This window comes from Exophiala oligosperma (assembly GCF_000835515.1).
Source record: "Exophiala oligosperma strain CBS 72588 unplaced genomic scaffold supercont1.15, whole genome shotgun sequence".
Taxonomy (NCBI): domain Eukaryota; kingdom Fungi; phylum Ascomycota; class Eurotiomycetes; order Chaetothyriales; family Herpotrichiellaceae; genus Exophiala; species Exophiala oligosperma.
The window spans coordinates 100,051-122,797 of NW_015622832.1; the positions used below are offsets into that span (position 1 = coordinate 100,051).

General features: G+C 50.8%; 8 protein-coding genes across 11 annotated transcripts; 2 read left to right on the forward strand and 6 right to left on the reverse strand.

The window, feature by feature from the left end:
- Nucleotides 1-46: 46 nt before the first annotated feature.
- PV06_10674 lies at nt 47-4,045 on the reverse strand. Of its 3 annotated transcripts, none has more exons than XM_016412246.1 (3): nt 3,721-4,045; nt 416-3,444; nt 47-355 (listed from the first exon to the last, which is right to left on the reverse strand). In XM_016412246.1, the coding sequence occupies exons 2-3, from the start codon at nt 3,383-3,385 to the stop codon at nt 128-130; spliced, it is 3,198 nt and encodes a 1,065-aa protein (XP_016257260.1). In that variant the 5' UTR covers nt 3,386-3,444; nt 3,721-4,045; the 3' UTR covers nt 47-127. The 3 variants fall into 3 exon arrangements, with proteins under 3 accessions (XP_016257260.1, XP_016257259.1, XP_016257258.1); XM_016412245.1 differs by having other exon boundaries at nt 416-3,591; XM_016412244.1 differs by having other exon boundaries at nt 416-3,657.
- Nucleotides 4,046-4,133: 88 nt separating this feature from the next.
- Nucleotides 4,134-7,957, reverse strand: PV06_10675. Of its 2 annotated transcripts, XM_016412248.1 has the most exons (4): nt 7,545-7,957; nt 7,059-7,484; nt 6,547-7,003; nt 4,134-6,498 (listed from the first exon to the last, which is right to left on the reverse strand). In XM_016412248.1, the coding sequence occupies exons 2-4, from the start codon at nt 7,316-7,318 to the stop codon at nt 4,480-4,482; spliced, it is 2,736 nt and encodes a 911-aa protein (XP_016257262.1). In that variant the 5' UTR covers nt 7,319-7,484; nt 7,545-7,957; the 3' UTR covers nt 4,134-4,479. The 2 variants fall into 2 exon arrangements, with proteins under 2 accessions (XP_016257262.1, XP_016257261.1); XM_016412247.1 differs by having other exon boundaries at nt 7,059-7,957.
- A 934-nt stretch (nt 7,958-8,891) lies between these two features.
- Nucleotides 8,892-10,942, reverse strand: PV06_10676 (uncharacterized protein). The gene has a single exon (XM_016412249.1). It carries the CDS (start codon nt 10,894-10,896, stop codon nt 9,514-9,516), a length of 1,383 nt encoding a protein of 460 aa, XP_016257263.1. The 5' UTR covers nt 10,897-10,942; the 3' UTR covers nt 8,892-9,513.
- A 324-nt stretch (nt 10,943-11,266) lies between these two features.
- Nucleotides 11,267-13,341, reverse strand: PV06_10677 (uncharacterized protein; the record flags this gene model as incomplete). The annotated part of the gene is made up of 4 exons (XM_016412250.1): nt 11,267-12,221; nt 12,281-12,427; nt 12,523-12,967; nt 13,047-13,341. The coding sequence occupies 4 exons, from the start codon at nt 13,339-13,341 to the stop codon at nt 11,267-11,269; spliced, it is 1,842 nt and encodes a 613-aa protein (XP_016257264.1).
- A 784-nt stretch (nt 13,342-14,125) lies between these two features.
- PV06_10678 (uncharacterized protein) lies at nt 14,126-16,124 on the forward strand (the record flags this gene model as incomplete). The annotated part of the gene is made up of 5 exons (XM_016412251.1): nt 14,126-14,218; nt 14,311-14,448; nt 14,506-14,943; nt 15,033-15,454; nt 15,545-16,124. The coding sequence occupies 5 exons, from the start codon at nt 14,126-14,128 to the stop codon at nt 16,122-16,124; spliced, it is 1,671 nt and encodes a 556-aa protein (XP_016257265.1).
- Nucleotides 15,586-19,818, reverse strand: PV06_10679 (uncharacterized protein). Its single transcript, XM_016412252.1, has 3 exons — nt 18,515-19,818; nt 17,826-18,459; nt 15,586-17,776 (listed from the first exon to the last, which is right to left on the reverse strand). The coding sequence occupies exons 1-3, from the start codon at nt 18,709-18,711 to the stop codon at nt 16,190-16,192; spliced, it is 2,418 nt and encodes an 805-aa protein (XP_016257266.1). The 5' UTR covers nt 18,712-19,818; the 3' UTR covers nt 15,586-16,189.
- Nucleotides 19,354-20,895, forward strand: PV06_10680 (uncharacterized protein; the record flags this gene model as incomplete). The annotated part of the gene is made up of 1 exon (XM_016412253.1): nt 19,354-20,895. One exon carries the CDS (start codon nt 19,354-19,356, stop codon nt 20,893-20,895), a length of 1,542 nt encoding a protein of 513 aa, XP_016257267.1.
- PV06_10681 (uncharacterized protein) lies at nt 20,617-22,437 on the reverse strand. Its single transcript, XM_016412254.1, has one exon. The coding sequence runs from the start codon at nt 22,188-22,190 to the stop codon at nt 21,159-21,161; it is 1,032 nt and encodes a 343-aa protein (XP_016257268.1). The 5' UTR covers nt 22,191-22,437; the 3' UTR covers nt 20,617-21,158.
- Nucleotides 22,438-22,747: the final 310 nt, after the last annotated feature.

The window sequence follows — 22,747 nt, forward strand, 5'->3', positions numbered from 1 at the left end:
CGGATATACGAGAACGAGACACTCAGACAGAACCATTAGAAGAGACTTATACTGCACAATGTCTACCTGCGCAAGTTATTTTATCTGAGCCAACGGCTTCTGTCATCATGTTCCATCTGTCTTGCATCTATTCATCGTCGCCGTCCTCTATAATTTCATATCCTTCACTCCCCTCAATATCAACTGACTCGCTCCCTCCCTCTCCATCCGTCGTCACTTCGACTTCATCATCGTCGTCATCGTCATCATCCCCTTCCTCGCCGTCGATTGGCTTCAGCCCGTAATCGTCCTGGAAGTAGTTCAATTCTCTAATCTCAGCATTGAACCCGGCTTCCTTCAATCCGTCCGAGATGGCCTGTATCACACATATCAGTCAGCTCAAGCTCCTCGTGTTCTCAACAGCCAGAATACTTACCTCCTTCAACCCTGTGGCACACGTGATAAAGACGTCGGCTTTGCCGGGCATAAACATGTTCCACACCACGCTCTGCAAGGCCTCCTTGATCTCGGGGACGCCCACGTCCCGGACCTTCTTCAACAACCGCTCCATATGATCCTCCGGCAACCCCTTCATCACCGCGCGGATGAAGCTCGATGCCGCCGCACTCGCCAACGTCTGTTGTTCGTTTGCAAACGCCACGACGATGCTACTGATCGCACCTTCCATCATGAGCGGGTCAAACTCGATCCCACCGTCCATGTGGCCCCTCACAACCTCGCGACTGGCCTCGAACGCCCTCCACGCATCTGGCGATCGGTACACATCAAGATAGACGTATCCACTGTCGATATCGTAGCCCATGCTCGTGCCATATGCTAATCCCGTGCCTCGGACTGCCACCCACAACGGCCCTTCCACGGCGTTCATGTACGCCATGGCGACCATGACGGCAGGCATGACAGGGTCGTCCCAAGATGTCGGACCCCTCGCACACGCATATGCGAACGAACTATCGATCGTAGGCATCGGCACAACGTATGCAAGCTGTCCCGGATTTTTGCCCGCCTCGCTTAGTCTTTCTATCCTCTTTCCGATCGGGTTAAGCTCCTTCTCAGTGTCCATGCCCTCCATGAAAGGTTTCCAAGCGCTGACTGGATCTTGCACCTTGTTCAAATCCGTGATGACTAGTATGCGGTAGTTTTCGAAACGGCACATGTGTTCACGTAGCCGTTCTAACTGGTTGACTACTTTGCTCGGGTCGGCAGCGAGTAATTGTTTGACACGCTTCAGATAGAGCGCCTTGACCAGAGTACTGCGTGCGCGACCAATCGATTTCGGTGCAAGGTGTGTCATTAGTCGGACGGCCACCATCATATCGTCTCCGGACCGCTTCGCATCAGGAACGTCGGCTAAAAGTCTGGTGTTGATCGCCTTGAGTCGTTCAACGTCAAAAATCGAGTTGTACAGAAGTTCACTGAGCCATTTGATAGCCACCTTGTACCGCTCAATCTCCACCTGGAAACTGACACGGATACCTTCATTGTTACCCAGGCCGCCGGCCGAGTCGATGTTGTAACCGACCGTATCGCGCTCGAGTTCAATGACCACCTGTTCGAAATCGACAATCTTGTCGCCACGCTTCACCGGCAAATTGAAGAAAGATTCCATGAAGATCGAGAGGAGAGGTCGAAGGTCATTGGGAAGATTCTCAGTGGAAATGACGAGGTTGACCCTGGCAAAGTTGGTGGGAATATGCTCAAAATCCAGGAACAATGGCACGCCAGTAGCATCGGAGTCAATGACCTTCTGGTACTTGTTATGAGGCTTGCCATTCTTAAGAGCCAACCCTGCGCGAGCACCCAATGTCGTCACGAAATGTATCGACTCCGTCGACGGAACTTTGAATTGTCCCAAGAGTTCTCGCGGGATCTCGCGGTCGTTTTCCGCCTTTGCAGCATCGAGTTTCTCCTGCATCTTCTTCAAACCCTCTTCGCCCAGTCGTTCTTTCTGTTCCTCGATGCGGGCGGCTTCTTCTGTTTTTAGCTGTTCAGAAAGTCTCGCAGAAGGGACACCCAGGATAGACACATGCGGGGCATCAGAAATGTACTGCTTGATGAAATCCTTCCATTGCTGCTCGCTCCAAGACGTCAGTGTCTTTGTATACTGTTCCAACGACTTGATGTTTTCCAGAGTCGACCCGTCACGCTTTCCGTAGAGGTAGTCGGAGATAATGTAGTCGGCAAATGCTGTCGACGATGCCTCCGCATTGAATTTGTACGTCCTGACTTGACGGTCGATGCAGTCTTGCATGAACGCCATGTCCAACGGCGCTTTCATTGCGTCTTGTAGAACCTCAAAGAACCGTTTCTCCACCTGCGCCAGCCGGCCCGTCTCAACACCGGACATAGAGAAGGCCACTTCTGTTCGAGGTCGGCTGTCAATCTGGAAATACACGCCGCTGGCCAACTGTTCTTTTTCTACGATACTGTTGTCAAGCAACGCGGCAGATGAGCCAGCAAGGTACAAGAGAACCACATTCAGCGCCGAAGTGGCCACCAAGTCCGAACAGTCAGGTCCGAGGAAGCGGATATCGATTTCGCCAAACGACTCATCTTCTTCTGGGAATTCCACATGGGCCAAGGTCGACTCATTCAGAGCAGGTGCATGCTTGGAATCAATCCAGGGCCGTTTGAAGGGCGCGTCGGGGCTGGGGATGTCGGCCATGATCGACGTCTCGAATTCGTCCAAAATGGTCAAAAGCTCCTGGTGGTTGACTTCACCAAAGAGTGCCAAACAAAGGTTTCTCGGCTGATACATGTCGCGATGGAACTGCCGGATACGCTCAGCGGTCAGAACACGGAGCTGTTCCATCATGCCTCCGGTCTCGTAACGAAACCCAACGCCTTCAGGGTACACGATCCTCTTTGACTGCAGCTCAATCAGTTCCGAAGCTGTGTTCTGCACCCCCTGCATTTCAGAGTATACCACGCCAGCATCGTTACCCTTACCGTCGATGTGGTGGACTTCGGTGGTGCACCCGGCATCGGTCAGTGTAGGAAGAATGACGTGTTCAAGGTACACTGGGAGAATTTGGGCAAACCCGGCCCAGCCTGCCGTTTCCAAAGTGTAAGCAGTATGATCTGTCGCCGTCCACGCGTTGGTGCCCGAGTACGCTCGAGTGGCCAGCTTGTCCAGGAAGCCCTTGTACTTGAAGCTCTTGGAGCCCATGAAACAGAGATGCTCCAATGTATGAGGCGCGCCTGAATCGTCGTGGATCTCGGTGGCTAAGACAAAGAATCCATGCAGTTTCGGTCCTTCTTGGTCCACCACGACCACGCGCATGCCAGTTCGGTCAGATTCATACTGAGTGATCGTGCCCGGACAGTAGTCGGGCTCGATCTTCTGAAGTTGCCGAAACCGGGGTTTGGCTCTAATTGATACCATATTCGTGCGGACGACGAAATGAGCAAAATAGTCTTGAATTTGCTTGATCGCTCGCAACTCTAGAAGGCAGTCCAAATCAGTCGAGTGCCCAGCAAGAAAGGCCACCAAGAATGTGATATTTGTCCAGGCTAGCGCAGTTGCCAGACAAGCAATGATGATTGAAGACACCAAGAGATTGAGTCTCATCAGATGAAGATGTGGACAGGCTAGAGCGCTCTCTTAGCAGATCGATTCTCGTTTGCAACGGAACAAGCGAACAAACTCTGGATGAACTGAAGACGGTCGGTTGTTTGTTCCAAGCAGACAAAGGAATGTCGTAGAAGGATTTGACTTACTTTTCTAGGGTCTAATTCCTCTATCTCAGCATCCAAACATGCGTGTTGCCCTGCCTCGTAATTGAAGCTCACACAATCAGCCGCTCTTCAAAGGAAAGACTGTACGAACGAGGTGTCGGTAAGCGGTAATGAACGTCCTGGCGATGATTCCCCAATGAGCGTCGAGAGAAGGGTTCACTCGTCGGTTGAACCAGACTTTGGCAATGTCACACGGCCGGCAGAGTCGTAGCAGTCGCAGCCCGTATGGAGTAAGAGAATGTTGGATCTGGTTCAAGGTATCAGATCCTGTGGTCAATATCTGGATCCAGGCTAGAATGCGGTGGCGATGCATCAGCCACATTCCGCCCTCGTAACGGATACGAAGGATAAAAAAGAGGCAAGCCTTGGCATCGGATTTTGGACATTTCAATTCTGTACAGTAAATACATCTTGAGTTGAGGTGTCACACTAGTTGAGGCACCTATACAGAGTATATCGTTCTGTACCTAGGTAGTTACAATATGGCCCAATGCCGAGTATGTATTATGTAGATCCTAGAACATCTTCATCTTCCTGTATATGCGAAAAACACCATAAATCCTCCACCTGTACCAATTACACAAAGCACTTTTCCTCTTATCCTCCAGGTCAACCCGTTTTTCAGAGCGAAAATAAAAAAACATGCCGCTCATTATCTACTTGAAAATCGCTGATCATGAGAATGGCCATCTCCGGTATATCCCAGAATGGTGGTGTATGGTCGTGATGCGAAGGAGCACACTATGCCGCGCTATTATACAACTCTTGTAAAGCATTGTTGCCCTTACGAAGGGCCCAGCTTTTCTGCTTTTTGTCTTTTTTCTTCTTCATCTCTGCCCAACCTTGCTCATCATCTTCGTCATCTTGAAGTGCCAAGGGTGATTTTCGACCCAATGTATTGATTGACGGTTTGGCGGCATGGGTAGACGCGCGAGGCGTGCTGCTGTTCTGATTCCAAGGTTGGAAAGTGGAAGATGTGAATGTTGAAGCCCGTCTGGTGGAAGCAGCGTCGCTATCCGGGGCAATGGAGACCGGACGGTACCTAGAGGCCAGTCCTATATTGCTTCGCTCGGACGGCGCCATTGAAGGTGCATAGTTGCCGGTGACATTAATCGAAGGTAGATACTGTTGATTGAGGCTCCACGGAGCCATGCTAGGGTCAAGATTACTCATCGTCCTCTGGACCCCTTCAGAACCGGGTCGAGTTTGCATGTGGGCTGACTGTGGCCGTGGCGGGCCAGCCTGAGACGGCATGAACTGGTTCGGATTGAACTGACCGCCCATCATCTGCTGCATTTGCTGCATCCACTGCATTTGCATTTGCATCATCTGGTTCATCTGCTGTGACATTTGCATTTGAGCCTGGTCGCCCGGAGTTAGCATGGGAGGCATCCCGGGCATACCCATTGGAGGATAATTCATCGGCATGGCGCCCGCAGTCTGCGACCTGACCATTCCCGGGTTTATGGGCATGCCAGGCATTTCGTAGTTCCCAGAAGGATTTGGACTGCCTCGCCTAGCAGCGCGAGCTCGTTCTTCGCCTGCTATGACACCTACGAGTCCTGCAGGATGGATGGGATGGCTTGTAGATGGTCCAGCCCCTTGTGGAGGTGGACTAGCAGCGTGGATGGAAAGAGATTCACGATTCGATTGATTGACGAGACTCGCGCCGTAGTACGGATCCTGTGGGAGGTGTCGCGCAAAGACCGGAAGATTGCCTCCAGGTTTGGGTGTCTGACTTACAACGCTGGGCGCTGTTGGACTTTGGCCGACAATTCGCATGTTCGAGTTTGAGGGGGAAGTTGCTAGTCGTGTAGGTGGCCGGTTCTTATTGGGAAAGCCATGCGCCGCCAAAATACCAAGCGGAACATCCTCGTCCTCATCCTCATCTTCTCCAATGCCAGATCCAGTTACCTTCGGGTCCAGGGTCATGCTTGAAAGTCGATGGTTGATATCAGTTGAGCCAGGCCGTAAAACACTGAGGCTACTTTCCGGACGAGACTGTGAATTCTCACCAGTAACCTTCATCATTTGTTGGCGGTAGACAGCTAGATGCGCCTCTTGCTTTCGTCGTTGTTTGGCAACCTGACGGTCACGTTCCACCTCGTCCTCATCTTCATCATCTTCACCTTCTGAACTGCTGTCGTCCGACAAAGCCCCAAGCCGACGGTCCATCTCCTTCTGTTGCTTGTATCGTTCCCACTGAGCAGGAGTCATGACTTTGTTCGTAGAAACCGGTTTGGGAGGTGCTACCGGAGTCTCCTGGTACATATGGGCAAGCTGAGCATCGGCAGCAATGGTGGGATCAAAGGTTGCACTGTGCGTCGAGCTTGGAGACAATCCTCCCCCTGTTTTATCTGGTGACGTGGTCGGACTCGTTGAAAGTAGATTGCTATTGCTGTCTGTCGACTTTGCTTGCAACAGTGGCGGTGGAGATTGGATGCTGTGATCTTGAGATGGGGCTCTGGGGCCCACAGGTCTCCTGGACGGCATTTTACTATGTGAAAGTTGCTTTTGAGGACTTTGCACTACTCTTTCTCTCGACTGGACAGGACTGCCCTGGGTGATTGTCTTCGAAGGACTTGGGGAGCGAATGAGGCCATCGCGAGAATTATTTGACGTCCATGAGTAAGGCGAGGAGTCAATAACTTGTGTACGATCGATCTGGATGGGCCGAGGTGCTGGAGCTCTCTTGGGGCGGTCCATGTTTGCACTGGGAAAACTCGTGGGAGGATAGGCTGTGGGTAAGGAAGTTGGCTCCTATTACTAGTTAACAAGGGACGGGGAATGTTTATCTGCAGAACATACCTCTTGCTGGATAAGTCTCACCGGACCTGAGGCAGGACTAGACCCAATATGGTCAAACATGTTACCGAACCCATCCAACTCGGAATTTTCCAATGCCAGGTCAGAGTCAAACAGCCTGGGTGGAGTCGCAGTGCTTTGTGAACTTGTTGTGACCGCCCTACTTCGGCTGTTGTCTGGTAGAGGAAGATCGCCCGGTGTTGAAACTGGCGACGAGCGGCTGCCCTTGATAACGCCGAAAGAAAGAGCTCTCGGTGGACTGCGCAGGAAACCGTGGCGAGCCGATGACTGCGGTGGGACAGGAATGTCATTGTATGGTTTCGAGCCTGGCACTTGTACGTTCTTATCCGAAGGGGTGTCGATGGAGGATGGGTTCGTCGAAGAGGTGCTCAGACGGGCAGAGGAGGCAGCACTGTCGAGGTGGGTGGTCGAATGAGAACCGTGGGTACCGGCACTACCACTGTACGTTGTCAGTTCGATCCATCTCTGTAGAAAACTAGCGGTTTCCCACTTACCGATTGCCCACGTCCAGATGACCAGTTGCAAACCCATCGTCCTCCTCGTAGCCAGATCCATCTTTCGGAGGGGGTCTGGGGACGGGTGACCCGCCCTTTTTCAAGGAGACGCCTCCATCGAAGGACTTGCCCTTGCTCGCTGGCCTCTCCAGGACTCTGAAGGACGACCCAGAGCCAGATGCGGAGGGGTGTTCTATCTCGTCCAAAGCATTTCCTGAGGATTTTCTTCTTTGGAAACCCTTGGGCAATTTGATTGGCATGGAGGTAGTTTCGACCGGTCGCGAGGTACACGACCGGGCAGGCTAAAGGAGTGGTCGATTGTCCAGAGGGGGGTGTTAACGGAGCAGGGAGGAATTGTTGCCCTGGATTATGCAATGTTGGGTCTAAGGCAAGATCATGGGAAGAATTCGGCTCGCGAACGGGAAGCTGCATGAGAATGTGGTCAGCAGAAATCCCATGATTCGAGGTACATGGCATGGTCCTTACACGTCGCGAGAGGTTTTGGCGTCGACGACGAGAATAGCAATGTTGAACACACGGGCCACGGATCTGAACGCGGTCCAACAGTGTTGATAGCCGTGCTGGCTGGACCAAGCGTTGTTATGTCAGCGAGCGATCGCAGGTTATTTTGGTCGACTCCGGACGAGTACAGCGAGGGAATTTGTCCGTGGTCGTGACGTTGAATGGTACTGTCTGTGGTGAATCGAGGGGCGTTCGTGAGTAGGTGAGAGGGGATGGTGTCGTAATGCAATATAACGGAACTGGTTTTAAAGGACAAAATATGTAGCGAGTGTAAGTGGCAACAATCAGTTTGAAGTCAAGGAGAATGATGAAAAGCAGGCAGAGAAAAAAAGATGGCAGGCTGTTATTCGTGAGAAATGCATGCAATATGATCCGAGGTGAGAGTGGGAAGGGAAAAGACACTCAGGCAACCGCTGCAAATGGACGGAGGAGACGCAGGGCATCAGCTGGCGAAAGGGATTATTGGGGAGCAAGATTTGTGGTTGACATGTGCATTAGCGTCATGTAGTGGTGTAAAGGGGAGACTTTTAACCAAGACACGCCGGGGAATAAGGCTATAGCAGTGCCTTCGAGCTTACTGGCCCTCAATGTTTTGGCACCTCTAGGCGTGTGTTGGGCGAGTCATGAGAAACCTGGGCGAACCCAAGGGGATCCCAAGGGTAAACACGCCCATCCGGTGGCCCCCAGGAGGCACTTGAGCCCCAATCGGGCCAGCAAGATCAGCCACCGCGACTCGGGATCATCCCTTTAAATCATTAGGCTCATTCAAGACTTCCGTAACGATTAGCTAGATCCTCACAGTGGCTCCGTGTCGGTCGTTGAATCGATCTACTCCGTATTACTGTCCACAGGCACTGCTGAATCAACAGAGTACGATAAAGGTACTTGGTAACAACAGTATGCGTCAGGAGGCTGTGCAGCCTCCGCATCCATATTTTTATTTCGTCCTCGAGGGAATCAAAAACAAAACATATTTCATCCTGGCGTCACATCCGAGAATCGTCATGGAGAACTTTGATGTGACTACTCCATCCCTGAATCAGCTACGAATTACTCCTTGGTCGTGTTGTTCTTCACGACTGCGTATGTACAAAGTAAATGCAATAGAAACAAGCATTTCCATATACCGCCTCTTCTCTTGATGAATGTGTCTCTCTGCCACCTATGGCTACAGTACTTCATATTTGAGTCAGGTACAGTACCTAACTTAACAACAAGTCAACAACAAATTCTCTGCCTCGTCCCGCTCATTACGGCCCTTGCCGCCACCAAGCAACAATATTCCGTACTTTGGAAACTATTGTTTTCAACCGGGGATTACACAAGGGGCTTTTTACCTAGACTATTGCGCCGTCCCCATACCCTTCCCAGGGACCAGGGTGTATACTAGTATCCATCTTCATCTCCGTGTTTACAAAGTCACCTGTCCTGGTATTTTTGGTTACTGAATTCGGTACTCCGTACCGTGCAAGGAACTCTGTATTTCCCCCCTGACTGGCAGTGCCACCTTGAACCCTACTATTTTCGCTTCTTAATTCATCCTGTACTCCCCGAGATCCTCAAGATTAGTGTCATCTGTCCCTGCTGCACGTGTTGTCGCTTGTTCCAACCCCAACCCAAACCGATTCCACCTGCGACGACTATTGTACGTAAATGCACTGCGGGAGCACAGCAACGTCAAACCGGTGGTACATGCAAATGACCACTGGGACGATCACATGTTCTTTGGCAGGGCTGGTTCCGGTGTGATTGGACATGACAACCACTCAAATTATCAGTTGCTGCCAAACATGGCAATGTTGTGTTGCCAATGGCTTGTCCCGATTGTGAAGAATCCGCAATAAGCATGAACATTGGTCAATCTTGACCAACACGCAGTCCTGATGAGGTTAAATGTTGATAAAGGCTGTTGTAACGATACCTTGCACGATTCTCAGGTCTGCTCATCGCTGCGATTGATCTGGACCACTTTATCCTCGCCGGCACTGAGTATGCCCACATCCTTGTCCCAGCAGACTGCAAAGACCTTGGCTCCCTCAGCAACGCCTGAAACCGTACTGCCCTTTTGGCTCGCTCGAGGCAGGGTGTATAAGCTCGATACAACACTTCCTTCTTTCTCTTGTCTTGTACTTCGAACATCCCAGACACGGCAAGTACCGTCATGACTGCCGCTGACAATTGTGTACTCGTTGGTCGGATCTCGCGCAAGACTCACGACTGAGTTCTTGTGTCCTTTCAGTGTCATCGCAGTAACAGTGGCCGCTGATGCACGTGGATCCACCATCTTGATCACCCGACTGACGGATCCTGCCGCAATCAGGCTCAGTGAAGGCATATGTTCTATGCAAAACAGTGCACTCGACGTTGTCCGCGTATCCACAAGAGAGGCCGTTACCAAATCCCAGCTCCGCACCGTTTGATCCCATGAGGTCGAATAACCAATTGTGTGATCTTTGTGGTCAAAGATAACCCCAGACACTTGCCCAGTATGCTCTTTCATCAGCGCCACCGGACCTCTCTGCGGTACGGAGATGTCAGGGTTCAACTTTCTCCGCTTGCCATCCTTACCCTTGGACTTGGGGACGAGCTCCTCCGGCGCAGCAGGCGCATCTGATTTCCGCGTCGACCAGATGCCGACTGAATGATCCGAGGATCCAGAGAGGACACGCCCTGACTCGGCGTGCGAACATACAGAATCCACTGACCCTCTGTGGCCGTAAAGCTCTAGTTGTGGTGTAATGCGCGCAGTAAACCCATCTTGCTCCTCCTCATATTTCCATAGTCTCAACGCTCGGTCAAACCCTCCTGAGGCGATTTGCTTTGGTGAAACGAATTTGGCCGACTTGATGAACGTTTGCCCGTCGCTCTGCGACATTGCCGGAGACGTCGCGAGCACTTGTGAAGACGTGTTCCAAACTCTCAACAGCCCATCGTAACTGGCAGACAATATCCTGGGGTTGTTTCCGGACAGGACGTCTATGTCGCTGACCCAGTCATCGTGTTCGAAGGAAGCGGCGTATCGAGGTGGGATGCGCGCTCGCACGTACTCAATGTTCAGTGTGGTCTCGGTAGAAATGCCGTTATTGGTGAGATACTCCTCGAGCGTGGTACGGAGGTAGGTTCCATTGATGATGAAATCTAGGGGTATCGTCTTTTCGGTCTGGACGAGGTTGTTGACCAGTGTAGAGAGCTGGATGCGACGGAAGGATGTAGGAATCAGAATGGGTGCAGGCTCTTGAAGTACGAGATCCGTGTCTCGGGTTGTAAGTCTGGCGCGCACTTGGGCATTGCCAGACAAGGCGGGAGTTGAAGCCATACTCAGAGTGTTGTTTACAAATCTCACCTGAAACGGTAAAAGATTGTTCGGTCCATACAACGTAGAAACTGGGCTGTCGACAATTCTACCACCACAGAGTGCAGGCTCAACTTTTTCTACATTTTACCGAAGTTCTAGCTTATAGAAGGCAATGATCTGCACGATACTCCCAGCACGTGATGCTACTCTGCTGACTAATGTTTCCTCCTCAATGTGTGCCACGATTTTTGATCTCGATTGATAGCAATCGACAAGGGTTACCAACAATCAAGAGACTGAACTACTAATGTAACGAGACTCGCTAGAATAATAGCAACAACCTGGATACTTCCAAGGCGGCTAGACCCCTAGCTTCGAATTTATTTTCCCCTCAACGACGGATGTTTGCAGCGACACGGTTTGTCATCAGCGTCGAAGAATTCCCGATGAGCAGACATGCTATACATGACAAGATCCCAAACGGCAATGCCGCATACCAGACATACTTCAGGCTTTCAGCGTATGCCCAACGCGCGCCTATTGTGGCCCCGTGGATCACCGCAGCATTCAGGCCGGGAACTTCAGTAGGAGCAGCAGGTAAGGTCAAGTTCTGAGGCGCCACCAAGAAAAGCTCGACAAACGTCTTGACGGAAGAAAGAGGAAGCCCCGCCTCGACCGCGTATGTGGCCACGTACTTTGGTAGGTTGAGTTTCAACTTGGTGCCAAAGATGTTGGAGTAGATGGCGGTGCCAACAGAGCCGCCGACCGTTCGAATGGACAGGGAGAGGGCGACACATGTCGCAATGAGATCGTCTGGTGAGCCGACCACCGCTGTCGTCACAGCCATTGCAACCACTCCACCAATTCCAAAGCCAGCAACGGTGCCCAGTGCGACCGTCTGGACTGGGTTCTCGGGTGTGCTGGTCACAAGGGCCGTACCGAAGGTGGTTGTGAGAATGGCCGCGGCAAAGAGGATCCATCGATTGTGATCCCTCCAGACGGACAACAACATGTTAGGTATCACTGCTCCGGCCGTTACCCCGATGGCAACAATGACTCCTTTGACTCCAGATTGGATCGGATCGGGTCTGTACACGTCCAGGTAGACGATCGGGAAGAAGTTGAGGATTGCGTAGAAGTACATGCCGGCCACAAATGCAACCAGGAAACTCATGGCGACAATGCGGTGGCGGGCAAACAACTCGCCAGGCACCATTGGAAACCGGGCACCTTTCCACTCCCATGCTCCAAAGGCGACCATCATGAAAATTCCGATAACCAACGGACAGAGCACTTTCGCACTCGTCCAGGGAGCCGTGTATCCACCTGCAGTCGTGCCTATCAAGCTATTGTATGGTCAGGGTTTTAATACTCAGAAGAAAAATGTGCCATACGGAAAACATACAATAGTGTGAGCCCACCAATTGAAAGCAATGCCCCGATGAAATCTACCTTGGGCAATATTTCACGGATCGTTTTCTTCTGACTTCGGACTTGAGATTGGGGGAAGTAGAAGACGGCAATGCCAACTGTTGCCATCGCGTTCCAGATTCTGCGGGCAGTGGTATCATTCATGTAAGTAGTCTGTTCAATAGCAATGGACAAAAAAGGGAACACCAGGGGGGGGGGGGGGGGGGGGGGCCTTACAAAGATATCCAGATCCCCCACCGCCAAGTCGAATGCATGCTCAGCTCGGTGGTGTAGATTGCGTACGGCGAAAAGGGGAGGATACACCCTGTGACCAGCCCGAGGTACCAGCCTCGTTTCCGCACGGGTACGAGTTCAGACGTGCCGGCCAGAGCGGTCAATTCGCCAATGGCGGCACCGACTCCTGAAACGGTGCACCCGACGATACCCTGCGCCATTGTCCGGGTGGTGCCGATGAGGATCAGGCCGACGCAGAGCACCACTCCACCAGTGAGGGAGATGTACCGTCGGCCGAAGACGTCCTGAAGGTATCCGCTGAAGGGAGCCAAAGAGGCGAAAGCCAGAGCGTACGATTGTGGTAGCCACGACTCGATATCCTTGTCGCCGACCTGCTCGACTATCCATGAAAGACTCGCCGAGACGAAGTACAACGGTAATTGAGAGCCTATTTGTTGTGTAGAAAATTGATTCTGCGTCAGCAAAAAAGACAGAGATACTGGAAAACCGGAGGGGGGTCTACAGACCACAATAAAGAAAGGAAAGACATATCGTTGCCAGGATTTGGTGAGTGGTCCATTCAACACGACTGTCGCATTCGGCGTTGTCGTTGTTGTTTTGACTGCCCGCTTTTGCCTCGATCTCAATATGGGAAGACTGGGCCTTTGCAGGGTCGGTATTGTCTATCGGGGTTGTTTCCCGGTTTTTTCCATTCTCGGAGTGGTGATGATGATCCTCATCGTTGTGATGAGATCCCATATTGTATCCTTGTACACGTTCAGACTGATCAGGAAGATGATGTATGAATTCGTCGTTACTCATGGTTCTTTTTTCGGTTTCTTGTCTCTCTGCAAACCGAAATTTGGGACCATCAAAGTGAAAATCATCCATGATTTCGCATGGAGCATACCCCTGATTTTATAAACGAAATTTCCAGGGACAACCCTTGGATTCGTCTCTCTCTCTCTCTCTCTCTTTCACACACACGGACACTCACACGCACACCATCATCGATACGAGTGCTTTTTGTGGGCCGACATTTGTGTAGAGGATACCTAATCTAGAATCCTGCATGTATGCCTCGGAGTAACGAAACCGGTTATACCATACACAAGTCTTTTTTCTCGGCGAGTACCCTGGCAGGGTTCCATCTAAGTGGTATAATGCCATTGACCCCGGATCTTACTCAGTCTGTCAGTATATTTGACAGGTAATAGCTCTGCATTCGGCTATACTGTACAAATTATAAGCCCAACATTACCAGAACCTGTTTCTGACCGGAATTGGCCGTCATGAACCTATTCGCCTCGGACTGAACAAGTACCCGGCAAACGGGTATACAAACCATACCTACTCATGCTGCATGATCTAGGACAAACTGACCTCCCAGGTACTCTCCAAAGTTGGTCAACCCAGAAGATAAATTCCTTGACCTCGGGAAAACGTGAGACGGATGTCAAGGTCATGAACAGTTCGCTTGTTCGTTCTGTACGAGAATAGTTGACACCCTGAACAGATATTCGACATTTTTCCTTCAAAAGAACATTTCTTGTTACACTTGTTACGCTTGGGTTTTTTCTCAGTCATTTGCATCAAACCCCCAACCATGCCTCTCCTTGCTAAGAAACATCTCCCAATCTCCAACAAGGATCTTTTGTCATGGATCTTTGACGATCCTCAATACGACAAGGACAAACCTGTAAGTTCATACACCATCTTGGTCTATTGACCGATATAAGAGTATCGACCATCTTCTCTTGAAGCAATGGACACTGACAGTGTATTCCTTAGGTCTACATTGACGCTGCTGACCCATCACGTTCCATATCATTCAGCCAGGCAAAGGTGTTCGTTCGAAAGTTGGTTGCCGGATTAAAAGCTGCTGGCTTGAAAAACGGAGATTGCGTCTGCGTTTCTTCGTTCAACGACGTAAGCACTTGACAGAACTACTGACTTGCTGCCCTGGTCTGACAAACATGCTCTAAGATCTATTACTCGCTCCTCTTTCTAGGCATAGTCGCAGCAGGAGGAATCTTCACCGGCACGAATCCTTCATACACGCCGTTCGAATTGACACATCACATCGAGACAGCACACGTCCGATTCATTGTGACGGAGCCAGAGCTGCTTCCAAACATCCAGCAGGCGGCGAGAGATTGTCATATTCCACAGTCAAGAATATGGATCTTCAACGTCCGCGGAGGACAAAAAGTCCCGACTGGGTTCGAATCTTGGTTGCATCTCACTGAATATGGCGAAAGAGATTGGGTCAGGTTCAACGACAAGACCATGTCGACTAGCACCCCGGCGGCGTTCATCTTCAGCTCGGGAACCACAGGACTTCCCAAGGCGGCAGTATACTCTCACCACAACCTGGTGGCTCAACATACCTTGGCCATCGAGCCTGAAAAGCCGCCATACATGGTATGGTATTTTACCTCTGGAAAGAATGCACTCTGTGCAGGCATGTTGAGGTACTGTGCAGCAGAAGAAATACTGACTCTCGATGACAGATTTCCCGCCTCATATACCTTCCCATGTTCCACGCCGCCGTTGTCCCCGTAGGTCATACGACACCACTGAAGTCAGGGGACAAAACATATGTGTTGCGTCGTTTCGAACTTGAGCCATTTTGCGCCGCGATCCAGACATTTCAAATCACAGAGCTCCCGGTGGTCCCGCCGATCGTGTTGATGATTCTGGCGTCGCCAGCAGCCAAGAGTGACAACTTGAGATCCGTGAAGAATACACAGTGCGGTGCGGCGTCACTAAACAAGGTCCATCAGCGGCGCTTCGAAGAGCTCTTAGCCCCAGATGCGAGCTTCAACCAAGTTTGGGGGATGACTGAGACGACATGCGTGGCGTCGCGGTTCTGGTACCCCGAGAACGACGAAACAGGTAGCATAGGGCGTTTTATATCGAATCTGGATGTCAAGTGTGTTGCCTTGATTTTCTTTATGTCCTCTTGACTGGCTTTCTCCTTACCTGCGTCTCAATGAGCCAGAATTGCTAACTTTCAACATAGAATAGTAGACGAACGCGACAACGACGTCACTGCTCCTGGTGCAAGGGGAGAGCTCCTGATCCGTGGCCCAACAATCATCTCAGGATACTACGAGAATCCCGCTGCAAATAGTGCATCGTTTGATTCGGAAGGCTATTTTCGTACCGGTGATATCGTCACCTGCGTTACCAATGACGGCGGCTCTCTCGCGGATGCAAAATGGTACATGGTAGACCGGAAGAAAGAGCTGATCAAGGTTCGCGGCTTTCAAGTGTCACCGGCCGAGCTTGAGGCGGTGATCTTGCAACATCCGGCTGTTGTCGACGTGGCTGTAATTGGTGTGAAGTTGGAAGACTCGCCCGATGGTGAGCATCCGCGTGCTTACATCGTACTTCGTCCTGCGACCAATGCCAGTGCGGTGACCGGGACAGAGATGAAAACTTGGTGCAGCCAGCGTCTTGCAAAGTACAAGGAATTGACAGGAGGTGTGGTATTTGTCGATATTCTACCGAGAAATGCGAGTGGGAAATTGCTGAAGAGAGTCTTGAAAGAAGAGGCTGAGAGGAAAATCAAGGACACACGTATCAAGGAGAAGCTTTAAGAGTCATTACACTGAATGCTCTGAGTTGACAAGACAAGATAACCGGATGACCATTCAACGCGATGTTAGATGGGCCAATCGAAATTGAAATTGCTCCAATCGAAGACACCACTCATGCCGTCGGCAATAAGGTCATGACCTGGCGTTTCTCCATGAAATGCTGAGAGGTCCGACATACCGAACCAAGAATCTTGACCTGAATCGCTGGACAGCCCATGAAGACCCGTGCTTGAGGTAGCCCATTCTTCAGACATGTTGATTCCCCGGTAGGAGTTCATATCCGCATTCGTAGAGTCGCGTCGTAGAGCCGTATCTGGTGATCGCTCAGGCTGCTCAGGCTTGCTGGTTGGGCGCGATGCTGATTGTGAAGTTGCTGCTGGAAGCAGAGCCTGGGCAGTGTGACTCATTTCGGATGAATTATCCATTGATATGACTTGCAACCTCTGGTGGCCCGTTGTTTGTGGAAGGATATTGTCGTTTGGCGATAGAACCACCTTCAGTTTCAAAGAGCTGAGAAAAGCATCTACAAATGATATTACCACATCTGCACCCACATAGGCCTGGTTTAGTGACGATAGAGATATCACCACTTCGTTGAGCGCTCTCTTGGTATGTTCCACGTCTCCATCAATGAGGTTGGCTCCTTCAGGCGTTCTGTTCTTTGACATTGCGGATTTGAGTATGAGTGCGTTTGAGATAATACTCGGCACCAACATGGTAATGGCGTTGACTGGGAGGTAGCGAGCAAGGCAGCGTTCATTCAGCCGAGCACAGATGCTAGAAATTGCGTTGGCAGCCTCAATCACTCTCAAGTTAGATGAAGGCCGTTGACATCGAGGCCGGTGCAGGGCTGAAACGGCCGTATTATAAGACATGTGCACCAAAGCACATTGCACGACTATGCTGGATGGCTGTGTATCCACTGCTGCCGCTCTCAAGTTCTGACTGTGGTCTGCCTCAACGGCCGAATTACTCCTTGGGAAGGTCGACAATTGTCGCAGAAGATGGGCCGAGGTTGGCAAAGATCCCAGCCACTCTGCGAGATTTGCGTCGAGGAGATCGGCAGCACTGACCAAGTGCTCATTGGTACATTCATCTGATTTGCTTTTGGGAATAGGCAGTAACATGGCAAAGCCACCAGTATTCGTGTGTCCGTCGCTTCTGAGGAATGCCTTCGAAGGCTCTCGGAGAGTCGAATACTGAGCAGACAGAACAGACCCGACTATCACGCAGAGGTTCAAATTGGCAATGAATATTTCTGTCAATGAAGATCCTGTGGACCTGTGGCAGGATTCGCTCGAGACGACAGGAGACATGGCATGGCCATTAGGACCAAAGTCTTCAACCCTCAAAAAGGGAGTATCAAAGTCACCATCCCTAATCCTCATAGGACGGCTCATTCCTAGTGAGATTAGTCGGTCTCGCATGAAGCAACACCACCAGATACGTTTCCGAAGAGTCTTCTGCTCAGGTGGAATTTGAAGTGCAGCCGGATCTCGGTTCAGTCCAATCATTTGAGCGAGGGATATGGCGATGCCGCTCCAATGCCAGGATTGCTTGTGTGCATCGGGGTTATCACACCAGAGACTCATAAGCAACAAGGACTGGACGAGTGTGAGTCTGTCGGATTCGAAGTCCATGTCATACAAAGTCTGGTATCGCTGTGAGAAATATTGAAGGGCAGATGCCGTGCATACATACTCTGGTTCTCAAGTAAAAGTCTTTCCGTGCACATTTCAAACTATCATAGCCATGCTGCTTCACTAGCTCCTCATCCACAAATGCTACAGCAGCAAACATGACACATTGAAAAAGAAGAAGGCTGTACTTTGGAACTGGCGTCATGGCGCTGGCCGAGCGGGACATCTGGAGAAGTCTCTCGGCATCAAGAAGAGGCATGTAAGGGTGCATGTACTCAACATAGCATCGAATGATCTCGTTTCCAAGGTGCGGCGAAGGTGTGACAAATGCACCTTTGCTCCGCAGGTACTCTAGGTCTCTCTCCTCCAGATGATCCGGGAAGGGTAGAAAGTAATCAGGTAGCTCTGGAGAGTATTCCTCAGCCGCGGGAGGAGTAACAACTGGAGCTTTAACTGATAGAAAGAGCTTGAGCTTAGGAGGAATGTCTCCTAAACCCACCATCGAGTTTAGAACATCAGCAGCGTTGGACGACGACAGGGTCCCATAGGAGGTATTGTTACAAGGCTGTGGCAAGCTCGATTCATGTCTTGGCTTGCTGTAGCGTGAACCAAGCGACGGGCTCATGGGTAGCCCACGGGAGCGTTGATTGTTACTCTCATTTGTGGTGGCCTTTGAATACCATGTTGGAGGTTTCCTATGTATCAGGTAGTTAGATACAACGTCCAATTCCCGCGACGATTCCTGCTTACCTGCCTCGGCGACAGCGTACAAGCACGCATCGTCCATGACTGTCACGGCAGTTCGTACAGGGCACACCCTTCAATGTCACATCACATTTGACCTTTCGTCCTCGACAATCCTGGCATGCTTTGCCTGCTCTACGCTGTATTGTAGGTTTGTGGAGATCGTGGCGAGATTCAACAACCTTGTTTATCGTGCCGGCCATGAGATCTGATGTCGGGTTTTAATGGTATGCCTCTGCTCAAAACAGCTGGACAAAGACAATATCGACAGTCCATGCGATGTTGAAACTGGATTTGTGGGGGAATTCGCGGAGGCGGAGACAATGCGATCTCGCAAGGCTCAGTGGTGAGGAGACTAAGTCGGAGTGGGAGCTCGGCACGTTTGTATAGCCGGGTGCCGATATGTACTCGGTCCTTGGAAGCGTCCAGTCGTGTACAGTATGGTGTTAAGAACTGTACGGTTGACAAGATCGTTTTTCAATTTCCAGCCCCGTCCCCAGCCACGTCTGCTTACTAGGTGGTAACCCAATCATAAACAGCTTGTATAGCCAGTATTGCCACGCGCGTAGCCAAAGATATGTCCACGTCTGAATTTCCTGCCTTCCGGCCGATCAGATGGCTCCGAGAATTGGTAAGAAAGATGTCTTGGGCCTAGAGATAGACATGATCTTGAAAATGGATAAAGAGCATTCGTTTCTTCTTTGTCCTCAGTCCATGCCTCACTTCCTCGTGTGAAAGGAGAGACGGTGCTAAAAACTTCTGACGTTCCTGGCTCAGCAGATTGATGCACGCACTACTCAAACCAGCTGAACAGAAGCTATCAATTCGAAAGGGCAAACCTCAACATGAAGCTTTCAGCCACAAACATCACTCACGCGGCTTGCATTTCCCGATCTTTTCTGTATCCGGATCTGTTTGGATCTAAGACACTTTCTTTGACTGCTGAGGCTGTCACAAACTACTCCCTGTCCATTGAGCAGGGAGGGTACCCCAGCCACGATGCACGTAATGTGACGAATCTCAGCTTTTGCAACGTCAGCCTCATATATACGCACCCAGGCCAGCATGATTCCATCAATGTACAAGTGTGGTTGCCCTTGAACGGCTGGAACCAGCGGCTTCAAGGAGCAGGAGGTGGCGGTTTTCTCGCAGGATTGAATGTCCCTTCTATGGCAGGTGCGCTGAGTGATGGTTTTGCGGTGGTTTCGACCGATGCGGGCCATAAGATCGAGGATGCAAGCACATGGGCTCTCCTGAGCCCTGGTAATGTCGACCTTTATGCGTTGCAAAACTACGCATCGGTGTCTCTGAATGACGCCGCAGTCATTGGCAAGTCAATCATCCAGAACTTTTACGGCCAAGGGCCGATTCGCTCTTACTGGAACGGTTGCTCAAACGGTGGCAGGCAGGGTCTGGTCATTGCGCAGCGATATCCCGATGCATACGATGGGATCTTGGCTGCAGCACCGGGTATCGACTGGAACACGGCACTGCTTGGAGGAATGTATTTTCCTCTACAGGTCCTGAAAGGAGGACACGTTCCTGCACCGTGTGAGATCTACGCATTATCACTAGCGGCGGTTGCTGCGTGTGATGCGGATGATGGTGTCGTCGACGACATTATTTCAAACCCGGAACAGTGCAGATTCGATCCCTTCGCATTGGTCGGCCAGAATGTGACATGTCCTGGGATGACTGCCACGATTTCCCATGCTGCCGCACAGGGAGCGGCCATGGCTTGGGATGCTGTACGCACTGCGAATGGATCATTGCTCATGCCAGGCTTGAATTATGGAGCCTTGTTGAATGTTGCACTGAACAGTACTTGCGACAATCAGGGCGGGAAGTGCAAGATGGTACCGTTTCCCTACTCCGAGGAGTTTATCAGGTATTGGATGTTCAAAAGGCCGGATTTCGACTGGACGACTCTGACATTGACTGACTTTTATCGTCTCTGGAACATTTCTGCGAACACCTATTCAGATATGATTGCAAGCAATAACCCTGACCTCAGTGGCTTTCGGGCAGCTGGTGGCAAGATGATAACGTGGCATGGCCTCGCCGACCCTGCTGTCCCAACAAACATTTCGAGTATTTATTACAACAATGTGGCGCAGCTGGATCCTGGTATCAATGAATATTACCGATTGTTCCAGGCACCAGGTATTTCTCACTGTGGAGGTGGCAATGGGTTGTACCCAGGACATGTGTTCGAAACTCTTATTGCCTGGGTAGAGGAAGGGAAAGCGCCGGAGATCCTGCAAGGAGCCAGTCTGCCGACAGAGAATGGGACCATCTATCACAGGCCAATCTGTGCTTATCCCCTCATGGCAAAGTACAAAGGCAAGGGAGATGTTACTTTGGCTGATAATTGGAAATGTGCCTAGCTCCCTACCTCTTTGCCTCAATAATTCAAAGTTGACATGAGTGTAATGTTTCGGAGTCTGTCACAATGTGAATCCTTGAATGGGGCGGATAGGAGAATTTCAGCCATTCGGGCCCAAGAATGAATGGACCTCCACTGAACATAACATCCCAGGAATCGTATGAAGAGTCGGATGGATGAAAAGGGATCCCCAATGACAAATTGTCAAAGCTGATATTGAATTGCAGCTCCTCAATCGCAGTACAAAGTGATCGATTGGTCGCCTTATTGCTTTTCATCTATTCGCCGCAGAATCACCGGCAATTCATCTTGTAGATACGATTCCCAGATCCCCTTCTCACGAGCCTCCCAACCCAGTTTTCTCAGACGGACAGCCTTGGCTCGACAGTTCAGACCCATGTAGCTCTCGGTCTTGTGTCCACACAGCTCGGGGTACAAATGCTCTGGCGGATTCCTGGGCGTAGGATCTTGGATTTTGCCCGCCTCATAGAGAGCCCGGCCGATAGTCTCTGCCGCTTCCTTCCACGTGAACTCTTCGCCATTCTCGCACAGCCAATAAGGATTCGCGAGGGCTTGGTCCTGGTGATCGGGGTCGGCAGCGGCGTGTTCCAGGTAATGCATCACGTCGACATAGCCCCTCGCGAGGTCCATGACGTGTACCTGAGTTTCGAGAGATAGACCTTTGCCTATTACGGGCGCATAACCATGTTTGATGGCGAAACGCGTAAGGTTTGGAATCATCATGGACAACCTGTCGTGTTTGGCGTCGTACCCGTAAACTTCTGGTGGTAAGACGATGGCCAACCTGAGGTGGTCTCTGAGTGCAACTTCTTCCTCTCGAGCACGCACCAATGCTAGGTCGACATCTCGATGTGGAGCCGAGTCTGCCACGCTGTCCATCTCCTCTCGTTTGTCGTCGTGGTAGATCCTGTCGGACGCGAACATGCCTTTTGCGCCGTCGTCAAACACTTTTGCTCCGCTCGTGTGAACGTAGATCGTGCTTTTGCCCCCTCGTGCACGCCTGCTGATACCTTCCAATATGGCCTTTTCGAGCGGCAGGTTGTCTCCGGTGGCGACCTGGAAGATGATGTCACTGTTTGAGCACTGTTCTGTGATGAGGTCGAAGCTGTCCAGTTGGCCCGTCACTGGTGTCGCTCCTGATCGTCTAAGTGCTTCCGCGTGTTGCTCTCGTCGAGTCAATGCGGTAACTTTATATCCTTGGTCGACGAGAATCTCGACAATATTGTGGCCGATGAAGCCTGGTCCGATAGTGAACACGTCTTTCTTAGCGCCCATGCTGGATATCCGTCCGAGTTTACAGGTTTCGGAGGACTTTTGGCTCTATGTTTGCATGAACAATGAAAAGCTCTCCCACCTTGATAATTGAGCTTCAGATAACCTAGGAAATCTAGGGACGTGAGAAAAAGAGATCTAGGAACCTGGAAAAGACAGAAGAGATGGAGATATAGAGTTGACACAAACAGTACTTGATGGTCTTTCAGTTTTAATGACGGCCATCTCCGGGATCGAGCGGTCTGATACAAGCTGATTTCGTGAAATAAATGGCTTCCAATACAGACTATGGGGACAAATGGACGCTGTGTTTACTCCAGAGATACTCTCTGATATCGGTACCTTGGTAAGGAGTATTCCTGAACTAGTAGAGGAAAGGTTTCCATGTTCTAGTCAATGAGCTTGTTGTTGCGTGCTCAGCCTTGCATACATGCGAAGCCTCGCCACAGCAGCTTTCGCTTACTTACGGTCTGTCTGACATTCTCATATTGCCTTCACTATGGAAGTAATCACACTTTGGTGCCCGTCAGACAATATTCATTTCCTTGCAGAGTACGTCA